The 11984-nt window shown below is 48.4% G+C and overlaps 1 protein-coding gene across 1 annotated transcript in view; it reads left to right on the top strand.

The window, feature by feature from the left end:
• Positions 1 to 636: 636 nt before the first annotated feature.
• Positions 637 to 11984, top strand: part of Spen (spen family transcriptional repressor) — an 81045-nt gene continuing 69697 nt past the window's right edge. The window contains exon 1 of the mRNA XM_059255324.1: positions 637 to 802. Within this exon, the coding sequence (XP_059111307.1) occupies positions 720 to 802 (83 nt within the window). The 5' untranslated portion in view covers positions 637 to 719. The remainder of the gene's footprint in view (positions 803 to 11984) is intronic.

Here is an 11984-nt window from a genome sequence, read left to right as displayed (position 1 = left end):
AAACGGTCAGGGGCGGGACGCAGGGCGGTTAGGCATGGGGACTTTGGCCTCTAGAAACCTCTGTGACTCGAAACTAACCCGGTTCTCTTGTGTTTCTCCAGATCAACGCCTAACCGCGGAGAGAAGCAGCCCCAGCATCCCCCTGGACGCCTCGGGCTGCCAGCCTCCCGCCCCGCGTCGCGCCTGCGCACTAAGCTGAGTGCGCGGGCGCCGCTTCCCGGCTCCGCATTCCTCCCACTTCGGGGCTCCGCGCGCCTGCGCGCCAGCTGGGAGGCACTCGGCGTCGGGGCGGGAGGACGCGCGCGCGCCCGCGGCCAGGGGGCGGTGGCCAGGCGGCGGGAGGCGGGCCGCGCGCGCCGGTGGGAAGCGTCCGGCAGCCACAGCGCCGGCTCCGTCGTAGTCGCGGCCGCCCGGGTCTCGCTCGCCCCTCCTCCCGCTCCCCCGCCCGCCGCCGCCCGCGCGCATGCGCCGCCGGAGCGCGAGGGTCGGCTTCGGGTGTGTGGTGGCGGCAGAGCGGAGCTGCGAGGCCCGAGAGTCAGAACCTGGGGGAGAGGGATGGTCTCTGCACCGGGGGGAGCCGGAGGAGCCGCCGCCGCTGCCGACGCCACCGCCGCAGCCGCCGCCGCCGCCGCCCCGGCGCCCGCCTCCCTGCGCTGACGGCCGCGTACGAAGCCGGCGAGGGGGAGCCAGCCACCACGGTCGCCGGCACGCCGCCCAGCATGGTCCGGGAAACCAGGCACCTCTGGGTGGGAAACTTACCGGAGAACGTGCGGGAAGAGAAGATCATCGAGCATTTCAAACGGTGAGTGACACGAGGCCCGGGGCCGCGCTGGCACCTCGGGCACCTCTCCGGCCCGTTGCTGGCCACGGGCGGAGCGGCGACGCGGGGCTGGCTCCGGCTTTCTGGGCGGGCGGCTGCTGTGCGGCCACCGAGGGAGCTGGAGCGGTGAGTCCCGTGGGGTCGCGTCTTTGCGCGCCGCCCCGGAGCACAGCGCGGCCGCCCGGGTCCCGAAGCGCCCGCAGAGCCGGGGCTGTGCGGACGCCGCGGCCGCGCCAGGCATCGTGCGGCACCGGGAGGTGGCAGGCACCCGGAGCCGGGACCGCGCCGCGAAGATTCGTGCAGCGGCAGATGCTTCTGTCGGCGCGGCTCGGTGGAGCGGGCTGCCTGGTGCTCGGCGGGGACTAGATGGGCTGCCGGTGTCCCGGAGCTCGTGGGGAAGGGAGCTTGGACGCCAAGGCGCCGCAGATGCATTCCCGCGCCGCGCTGGTGACCGAGCGGTTTTTACAGATCCTTCACCTCCGAATTCGTTAATGAAACAGGCAAAAAGTGCAGATCTTTAGCGGTTAGGTGTGACTTTACAGTTTCTCTAAATACTTTTTGTGTGCGAAAGATAAAAATAAATGTTGCTTTTCATAGGCGTTGGGTAGCATTTAGTTCTTGTTCGCTCCCAGAAACGCGTGTCCGGTAACTGGTAGAGACCTCAGAATGCAATCCTACATACAATGAAGATTTATTCATACTTTCACTCATTGAGAAGGAACATAGCAAATCTGTGATCGCCCGTGGAAATTAGTTTTTCCTGATAACCAATTCCCTGGAAGGTTCCAAGTTGGGCGTACTCTGAATTCCACTATCCGGTAGGTGAAGGGAATGAAATTGAGGGAACATCCTCGTTAGAGTCAACCTGGGGAAATGGATTGTGTCGCGGGGTCTGGGAGCCTCTTTGAGGAGGCCTGGGAAGCGTGAGCGCCTTTCTTTCTTTCTGTCTGATGGAGGGCCATTGATTCTGTTGGCCGTTGCTGTTACCAGGGTATTAAATCTTCGCCTCTGGGGCGCGCGTGTGCGCGTGCCCGCGTGTGAAAAGGAGCTGGGCATAGTGAGGCCATTCATAACCTGCCGGGCTGTCCTCCGCAGGCCTGGGGGAGGTGCGCGCTGCCCGGCACTCCGGGTGTTTACTACGTTATGCCTGAGACGCGGGAGAGGAGGAGGCCCGGAGACGCAGTTGGCCTCGGTGCCCCGGGATGAAGGGCAGCTGGAGCGCGAGCAGATGGGAACTTTCTCTACCGGGGCTGCTCCACCCCACTCCGTTGGGGTCCCTGCCCTCTAGGAGCATATCTTCAGCGTTGAGGAGAAAACACTTAGCGGGTTTTTAGAGTGGAAACCTTCAGGGAAGCGCTCCCTTTAATCTCCTGGTGGAGCTCCTGTGGGTCTCTGCATGGGAAATTGAAACGCACCGACGTGCAAACACGTGCATTGCCGCATTCGCTCTGCTCCTGGGTTCTGTGGTCAGACTTGACATTTCACATTATGCAGATTTCAGAGACACTGCTTGCCTCAGACTTGGAGTTTGATCCCCTGTGCAAGATGAGGGAGAGCAGCGAGGAAGTAGTGGGGGGCAGTCCTGGGAGGCTTGGAATCGTGGTGCTGCGGTCCGGCTGGTGTGAATGACTCTCTAAGATGGCGGCCAGGACCCACTTTATGTGGGAATCGGCGGAGCCGCTCAGAATGCACGAAAGGGAGGGAGGAGGCGCGCAGGAGGGCTGTCTGGAAGCCCGAGGAACGCCGCGCTAGCAGAAGGCTCACCCGCACTTTGCTGACCCTGCGTTTACAGCAGCATTTACCTGATGTAGATAGAGCAAAAGCAGATGCTCTTGGTTATTTGAAGCCTCTGCAGACTCGGGTCCCCGAAACTTCTTTTGTAAAGGCTACAGTTCTCACTTTCACAGGAATGGATTTTATTTGGGTAGTACACCTTTAATGGGCTTAGAGCATGAGAAGGTAACAGAAAGTAATCTCCCTCTCCCTCTTGACCCTGGAATTCCCAGTTCTCATGTTCCTCCACTTAGCCCCAAACAGGTACGCTCTGTTTCTGGTTTCTTGCTTATCTTTCTGCCTACAAGAAATGTTCTAGGCGATCCAGCTGTGGAGAGCTAAGTTGACCAGCCTTTTATCCGTATCGTGGAATGTGTTTTGTTAAATATGTGATAGCTACTAGGAAGGAATACAGAATTTGAATCATTTAATCGAAAGGGATGAGAAGGCACTAAAATAATAAGAAAACTTAATGGCGTTCAACCTCTGTGCCTTGCAGATCTCAGAATGAGAAAATGCATGCGAAGCCTGTATTAAAACCGAACCTTAGTGCCTGCTTCTCCTCTTTTCCCTAGCTGATTGCAACATTAACTAATAACTGTTTTACAGGATTAAGAGGTGTATACTGGGAATACATTACATAAAATGCTCTGAAGATGAATGTTCTTTTAACAGTGGTTAGGCTTTTGCAGTAGGTATTTGGATTAAAAGGACAACAGAAAAGCGTGGAGGCTAAGTCAGGCAGCTGTGGAGGCAGAAATAAAGACCTCCCTCTCTGTATTTTGATAGTGCTTTCACTGTACAGAAGATGGAGGGAAGGGTGGAGGGAAGGAAGATTCCCCCCTCAGTGCCAAAGAAAGGCTGAACCCTTAGAACATAGAGTATTTTTTAAAAATTGGCTTTACCTTCTTGCATATAATAAACCTTCTGTGTTCATTCTCTTTTCAGCCCTCTGTATACCGCATTAAGAAAATTAAATGACTGTTTCTAAATAGGGTTTTAGTTAACAAAGGTTCGGTACAGGGCCTTGTACAATGGAGAAAGAAAGTCCTGTCCTTTGTATATTAGTGGGGTTGAAGGGTTGGAGGGAGGAATTACACAACAATTGATGGCTGGCTGTCTTGGAGGAGAGAGGTGCATGCAAAGAGGACTGCTTGAATGAGAATGAGCAGAGGAGTAGAGTCCCTTAAAGGCCTAAATAGCCCTTTTTCAGATGTAAGTCAGTCACATCCTGGATTTTTCTCATCCACCCACCACTGGTCCTTTACAGACAGGTTAAATTATTATGTAGCCGCTCACTAGGGTGTTACCTCAATAAAAATTTTGTCAAAGAATGAGACTGGTTAAACATTTTTTTTTTATTTGAAATGTTTTAGCACAATGTTTTTTCTGTTAAAAGTCATTACATAGATTCAGATATTGTTGTGGTCACAAAATAGAATAATACCAGAGCTTCTTCATCCTTCCTTTCCACAAGGGTAGTTTTAGATGCCACCGTTACTGTGTCCTTTCTTTACCGGCCATCAGATGATTTCTATGAAGTTACCTCTAGTTTTGAGTATTGTGATTTTGAGTATCTATTTTCATGATAGGCTTTTTTTTTTTTTTGCATATTTTGAAAGCTCAGGAAAATTCAGTTATCTTGAAATACTAAGATTTAATATAGAATGCTTAAGATGTATCTTATTTCCTGTAAAAAAAAAAATGTATGTGGCAGATTGGAGGAAAATACAGGGCTCCTTTCAAGGAAGAATGTTGGCATCTGTCTTGGAGAGGTACTTTTCCCAGCCACCTTTGTTTCGGGCTCTTGGTTGCTTTGGGTTCTACTTTTATTTTTGGTTTTATTTATTGTTTTTATGCTTATGAAGAGGCTTCAGCCTTGGTTTCATATGTTTAGCCTGTTAATGCTGATTCTTTGGAAATTTTGATTAGAGTGCTGTAAAGACAGAAGTGGAGCTGGAGCAAAGCTTTTCTAAGTGGCTTCCAGCTCTCACTTTCCTCAGTGTGAAGTGTCAATTAAACTTTATTTATTTCTGCTTTGGCTTGTTTTTTAATTTTAATTTTTGTTTTTGAGTCAGGATCTTCTCATACCAGGCTGCCATGGTAGTCACTGACTATATAGCCCAGGTTGGCTTTTTCTCTCAGCCTGCCAGGTTCTGGGATTACAGGCCTGGTCCGTTGGATGATGATGATGATGATGATGATGATGATGATGATGATTATTTTGGTTTTTCGAGACAGGGTTTCTCTGAAGCTTTGGAGCCTGTTCTGGAACTCGCTTTGTAGACCAGGCTGACCTCGAACTCACAGAGATCCACCTGGCTCTGCCTCCCGAGTGCTGGGATTTAAAGGCGTGCGCCACCACCGCCCAGCCAATTTATATATTTTTTTAAAGTTAACACATTACAGCTTTTTTTTTTTTTTAGATTGATTTATTTATTATGTACACAGAAGAGGGCACCAGATCTCATTATAGATGGTTGTGAGCCACCATGTGGTTGCTGGGAATTGAACTCAGGACCTCTGGAAGAGCTGTCGGTGCTCCTAACCTCTGAGCCATCTCTCCAGTCCTCTACTACATTTTAAAAATATTTCATGAAAACTTGAATATCCAGTTGGAGATTATATATTTCCTTTCTATTTTTGCTCCCCCTCTTTATTTCAGCTGAGGATAGAACCGGCGTCTCACACATGGCAAATTCTTGCTGTTGGATCTTTGGGTTGAACCTCTAGCATCCGAAGGTGTAAAAAGTATCTAGCATTGGTTTGAGCTATAGTGTGTCATTCCAGTGTTTAGAGTGAACTTGGAAACTTGAATCGTCACAAAAATTGAACTTCTAGATTTGGCTATTGGGTGACTTTTTATAATTTTTTTTTTAAATAATTTTTTTTTTCCCCTGAGACATGGTTTCTCTGTGTGGTTTTGGGCCTGTCCTGGATCTTGCTCTGTAGACCAGGCTGGCCTCGAACTCACAGAATTCGGCCTGGCTCTGCCTCCCAAGTGCTGGGATTAAAGGTGGCGGCGGCAGTCGCCACCGCCACCACCACCTGGCAAAAATTATTCTTAAAACTAAAAAAAAAAAAATTTTATTAATTTTATGTGTAGTGGTGTTTTGCTTGCCATATATCTGCACCACATGCATGTCTGGTACCCACGCAGGCCAGAAGAGGGTGTGGATCCCTGATACTAAAGTTAGAGAGGGTTATGAGCCACCATGTGGGTGTTGGAAACCGAACTCCAGTCCTCTGGAAGAGCAGCAAGTGCTGAACCATTTTTTTTTTCTTTTGATTTTTTTGAGACAGGGTTTCTCTGTGTAACAGCCCTAGCTGTCCTGGACCTCACTTTGTAGACCAGGCTGGCCTTGATCTCACAGAGATCTGCCTTCCTCTGCCTCTCAAGTGCTGGGATTAAAGGTCTGTGCAACCACCGCCCGGCTGAGCCATTTCTTGCACCCCCAGCTTGTGGGTTTTTTGAGTCATACATAGCTGGCTTTCAGTGTGTGCTTTGCATATTTCAGATTGTTCTCCTCCCACGAGTCCCTGTCCACTAAGTTAAAAGTTACAGTGTCAGGGCTTTGATGTGGTGCTGAACTCTTTTAGTGCCAGAGATCTGCAGAGGCAGGAAGATCTCTGAATTACAGGCCAGCCAGGGCTACACAGTCAGACCCTGCCCTTAAAAGGGGGGGGGGGCAGGGAAGCTGGTGTCGGGGCATTCACCTTTAATCCCAGCACTCAGGAGGCAGAGGCAGGTGAATCTATGAGTTGGAGGTCAGCCTGGTCTACAAACTGAGTTCCAGGACAATCAGAGCTGTGTTACACAGAGAAACCCTGTCTCCAAAACAAAAGAGCAAACAAAAAATTCACTGAATTTAAATTAGGATTTTTGTCATTCTACTGTAGATTATTTAGACACCCAAATCCACCCTCCCCCCTTTGTTTTTTTTTGAGACAAGGTTTTTCTGTATAGCCCTGGCTGTCCTAGAACTCATTTTGTAGATCAGGTTGTCCATGAACTCACAGAGATCCGCTTGCTGGTGCCAGGATTAAAGACATGCATCACTGCTGCCTGACACTTTTTGTTTTTGAGACAGGGTCTCTTTAATGTACCCCTGGCTGGCCCTGGTACTGATATATAGCCCAGGCTGGCCTCCAATGTAGGGAGACACTTCCTGCCTCTACTTCACAATTGCTGGGATTAAGCCACCATGCTGGGTTACTTTTTGTTGTTGAGACAGGATCTTCCTATTCTCAGTCTGGCTTTGAATTTGCTAGTCTGAGGATGATCCCCCGGAATTTGATCCTTCAGCCTGTACCTTCTGTGTGCTGGGATTCTAGCATGACCTGTCAGGCCTAATTTGTGTGGTTCTGGGCATCAAACCTAGAGCTTCATGCATGGTAGGCAAGCAGTCTATGAACAGAGCTTCCTTTCTGACTTCAATATTAGGATTCAATTATTTATGATTTTAAGTATAGAAACCCTAACATGCCTGTTTTTGAGACAGTCTCACTATGTGGAACCAGGCTGGTGTTGAACCAAGACTCTCTTTCCCCAGCCTCCCCTCCTGAGTGTTGGGATTACAGGTTCATTTACTACACCCAGCTTGTGTATTTTCATATTTCAGGAAGTTAGAGCATCCTGAGATAATGCCCGAATAAAAAGGCTTGCCTGTCTGTCACAGTCTGTAGTCCTGTTGGCTTTGAACTCCCCATGAATCCTTGCCTCAGCCTCCTAAGCGCTGGAATTATAGGAATGGGCACATTGGATGCTCTCTCTGCGCCAGAATCCTAGCCAGTAGTACTATATAGTCCTTTTAGCTGTCTGAACTCAGTAGTTTCCTTAAGTTTGGAACAGTACACCTCCCTTCTAATGTGGCAAGCACTCTTTTATCTCTGAGCTCTATTTCTAGTTCATTCCTGCACTTTAGAGTTTTAAAGAAGACAGATTCTCCCTTCTTTAGGATGACTGGGTCTCTCTGGTCTTTCCTTGTGACCATATCAGGCCGTGCATTCTTGGAAAGAAAACCACAGAAGTGATGGGTTCCCGTCTTCAGAGTGGATCTGGGGGTAATTACCTGCCTCATTACTCAATGATTTTTTTTTTGTTTGTTTGTTTGGAAGACTTATTTATTTTATATTACGTACATAACTGTTTTGCTTGAATGTATGTGTGTACCTCATGAGTGCCTAGTGCCTGAGGAGGTCAGAAGAGGGCATTAAGCCCTTGGAATTGGAATTACAGATGGTTGTGAGACACCATGTGGGTTCTGGGAATCAAAGCCAGATCCACAAGAGTGATAAGTGGGCATGGCAGTGGTGGCACACACCTTTAATCCCAGCACTCAGGGGGCAGAGGCAGGTAGATCTCTGTGAATTTGAGGCCAGCCTGGGCTACAGTTCGAGTTCTGGGACAGCCAGGACTGTTGTATAGAGAAACCTTGTCTATAGAATAAAAACAAAAAAACTCAAAAAGAGTGATAAGTGCTCTTAAGCACCGAGCACCTCTTTGTCCTTGTCCTCACTATGGTTTTAAGTTTGCCTGGCTAGGCCAGGCATGGTGACACCTGGCCTTTGATCCCAGCAGATCTCTGTGAGTTTATGGCCAGTCTGGTCTACAGAGTGATCTAGGACAGCCAGGGCTATGTAGAGAGTGTCTTCAAACAAAACAACACAGAAAATTTGCCTAGCTAGGTTGTTTCCGTGGTGTAGGCTCCCCCTTGGTATCTGACAGGTACTTGGTGGAGCTACCTGATACTGCCTTGGTAGTCAGTCCCTCCATCAAGTCTCCGCCCATCAGCCTCAGCACCGGCCGATAGCTCTTCTTTGTCTGCCATGCCACTGCCATTGCCTTCCTTGGGAGGCTGAGGCAGGAGGACAAATTTGAGTCCAGGGTGGACTCTAAAGAGAGAATCCCCAGCCGGGCGGTGGTGGCGCACGCCTTTAATCCCAGCACTCAGGAGGCAGAGGCAGGCAGATCTCTGTGAGTTCGAGGCCGGCCTGGGCTACCAAGTGAGTTCCAGGAAAGGCGCAAAGCTACACAGAGAAACCCTGTCTCGAAAAACCAAAAAAAAAAAGAGAATCCCCAATTCTCCACTTTTGCTTTTGGGGTGTGTGTGTGATTATCTACTGTAATCCCAGCCATTCTTTTAAGTGTTTCAGGCATGGCAAAGACTTATTTTTAATACACTTTATAATACCCCAGTTCTAGAAGAAGTGCTTTTTTGCTGTGGGTATAGTTGTATAGAAATCAAAACAATTTTAGATTTATTTTTAACTAGTTATAATGTGTATGTATCTTTCTGTGAGTATGTGCTTGTGAGTGTAGATGCCTTGGAGGCCAAAGGCGTCAGATTCTCTGGAGCTGGAGTTACTTGCCTGGTTGTGAGCTGCCATCCATGGGCATCTCGGATTTGAACTTGGGTCTTCCAGAATAGTATGTGCTGTTAACTGCTAACCACGTCTCTAGCCCCAGAAATCTAGATTCCCCTCACCCCCACAAGTGGTTTATTGGGGAGAAACACAGAATGATAGCTACCTCTGAACAGGAAGAGAGACAGCAGAAGAAATTAAGATCTTAAGTGCTCAGTTCTGTGTTGTTTTTTCCCCAGAGCTGTGTCATTTGTACATGCATGTATAATCACGAACATGCAGCTGAGTCTTAGTTTATGTTTATTTGTGCTGTATGTATGCACATGGGCCACGGCAGGGTGGTGGTCAGAGGATGGCTTGCAGTTCTTTCCTTCTGCCATGGGATTTGAACTCAGGTCAACAGGCTTGGTAGCAGCGCCTTTACTCACCGGGTCATCGCACTTGCCTGTGTGCCATATAATTTAATGAGTTCACATGTTTCTGGGTGTGTATGGTGCGTATGCGTGCAGGCCTGAGCATGCTGTGGGGTCTATGTGTTGTGTGTGTGTAGTATGTAGGTCAGATGACAACTTTTGGGGGTTGGTTCTCTTCCACTGAGATCCAGGGATCAAACTCAGATCACCAGGCACCCACAGCAAGCCCTTTTGCCCACTAATCTGTCTCAAGGGATGAGAAGTTTTTAGCCTCCCCTTTTCTGTATTTAGAAATCTCTTCTGAAACAGTGAGAAACCTGACTCCCTTCCTTATATGTCTAACTTTGCTCAGTAGTTACTGTCCTTTGTAACTGATCTCCCAGTTACTCTGCCTCCCACTCCTGCCATTGCTGAGGAGGACATGGCCCCTGGTGGCCCTTAACAATTCCTTGGAATCCAGCATGGTAAGCCCGGCAAGGAAAAGAAGGTGGCATTGGAAGTGGCTTCCCTGGTTTTGTCCCTTTCTTCTCTGTCAGAGACATTGCCTCTTACAGCGGACTCAGTGCCACCTTGCTCTTGGCCCTGGGGTTTTGTCTCTGATTGCACCCCAGGTTTGAGCTTAAACAGTGCATCAGTCTGAGGTGTTTTTTTCTCCTGCTGGTCAAGTAATCCATTTATCAACTTTCTTACATTTGTTGAGAACAAGTTTTAGGAAATTTGTTGCTGGAATTTTCTCCAGTCCTGCCTGGCCCACGATCAGGACAAATCTCTCTCACGCGCCAGTCCCACAGCTGCTCAGACCCAACCGAGTAAACACACAGAGACTTATATTGCTTACAAACTGTATGGCCGTGGCAGGCTTCTTGTTATCTACTTCTTATATCGTAAATTAACCCATTTCTATAAATCTATACCTTGCCACATGGCTCGTGGCTTACATGTTGTTACTCATGGTGGTGGCTGGCAGCGTCTTCTCTGCCTCAGCCTTCCACTTCCCAGCATTCTCCTCTCTGCTTGTCCTGCCTATACTTCCTGCCTGGCTACTGGCCAATCAGCATTTTTATTTATCAGTCAATCATCCACAGCAGAAATTCATCATGATGAAGTCACCTTACACTGAATAATGCAAGCAGCAACCTTTAATGTGGACTTGGGAAAAGTAGTTTGCTGAAATTTACCATACAGAGTACATAGAGCTCTAACTTCAGAGAAAACCTAGTGCAACCTTAGTCCCGCCCCCTGCCCCCTTCTTTTCTTTTTTTGTCTTTTCAGACAGGGTTTCTCTGTGTAGCTTGGTGCCTGTCCTGGATCTCTCTCTGTAGACCAGGCTGGCCATGAACTCACAGAGATCCACCTGGCTCTGCCTCCCGATTAAAGATGTGCACCACCACTGCCCGGCTCCTTCTTTTCTTTTAATAGGGTCTCAATCTGTAGTGAACGATATTTAGAACTCACTATGAAGTTGAACATGAACTCTTTTTTTCTTTATAACCTGCCTCCCCTTTTGGAGACAGGGTCTTGCTTGCTGTGTAGACCAGGCTGGCCAGAACTCAGAGATCCACTTGCTTCTGCCTCTTGAGTGCTGGGATTAAAGGTGCAAACCACTGCACCAAGGAAGAGATACCACCTTTAAAGACCTATTTGTTACTTCTGTGTATGTTTTCCTGCATGTATGTACATGCACTGTGTGCATGCCTGATGCCCACAGAGGCCAAAAGAGGGCGTTGGATCCCCTGGAAATGGAATTAACAGATGGTTGTGAATCACCCAACACCATGTGGGGTCTGGGAACCGAACCTGTGTCCTCTGGAAGAGCAGCAGGTGCTCTTAACTGCTGAGTTCCAGTGGACTTTTTCTTAACCTGGAGCAATTTTCTGTCTCAGTCTCCCTGAGTGCTTCTGGGATTACAGCTCCGTGGTTGTGATTTGTTTTTGAGTTAAGGTGGTACAGTATAGCTCTGGCTGACTTGGAACCTGCTGTGTAGAGCAGCTGTTCTCCCTCATAGAGATCCACCTGCTTCTGCCTCCCAAGTGCTAGGAATTAAAGGTGTGGTTCACCATGCTCAACCATTACTTGCTCTTAACCAAGAAGCCGTTGCTCTAGCCCTTTCCAACTATTGTTTGGAAACAGATCTCAGATGTCTCATTTTATCCATTAGTGTGTTTCAGTACTTCCAAAATGTAAGACTATTTAAAGATACCACAGTACTATTATCATTATAATTATGCCAAAATGACTAATTCTTCCTTGTTTTCAAACACCAATGACTATTCAAAGCTGTAATGCCTGAAGTACCTTTTTTTTAAAAAAAAAAAAAAAAAAAAGGTTCTGCTGTAGTGCAGGTGCTGGAAGAGGCCAGAAGAGGGCGTCAGATCCATGGGAGCTGGAGTTACAGGCAGCAGTTATGAGTCACCTGATGTGGGTGCTGAGGACTGAACTTGGTCCTCTGGAAGAGGAACAAGTGCTTTTACCTGCTGAGCTACCTCACCAGCCCCATGTGAACAATTTTTTCCCTCTCAAACCTAGAGTCTCATCTATATAGGCAAGTGTTTGAGCAATTGTTGAGCTATCTGTATTCCCCAGCCCTTGTGCATCTCACCACTGCTGGTCTC

The sequence above is a fragment of the Peromyscus eremicus genome, chromosome 2, assembly GCF_949786415.1.
Source record: "Peromyscus eremicus chromosome 2, PerEre_H2_v1, whole genome shotgun sequence".
In the NCBI taxonomy this organism is placed as follows: Eukaryota; Metazoa; Chordata; class Mammalia; order Rodentia; family Cricetidae; genus Peromyscus; species Peromyscus eremicus.
The sequence above is the reverse complement of the archived record's forward strand: the minus strand, read 5'-3'. Positions and strand labels throughout refer to the sequence as shown.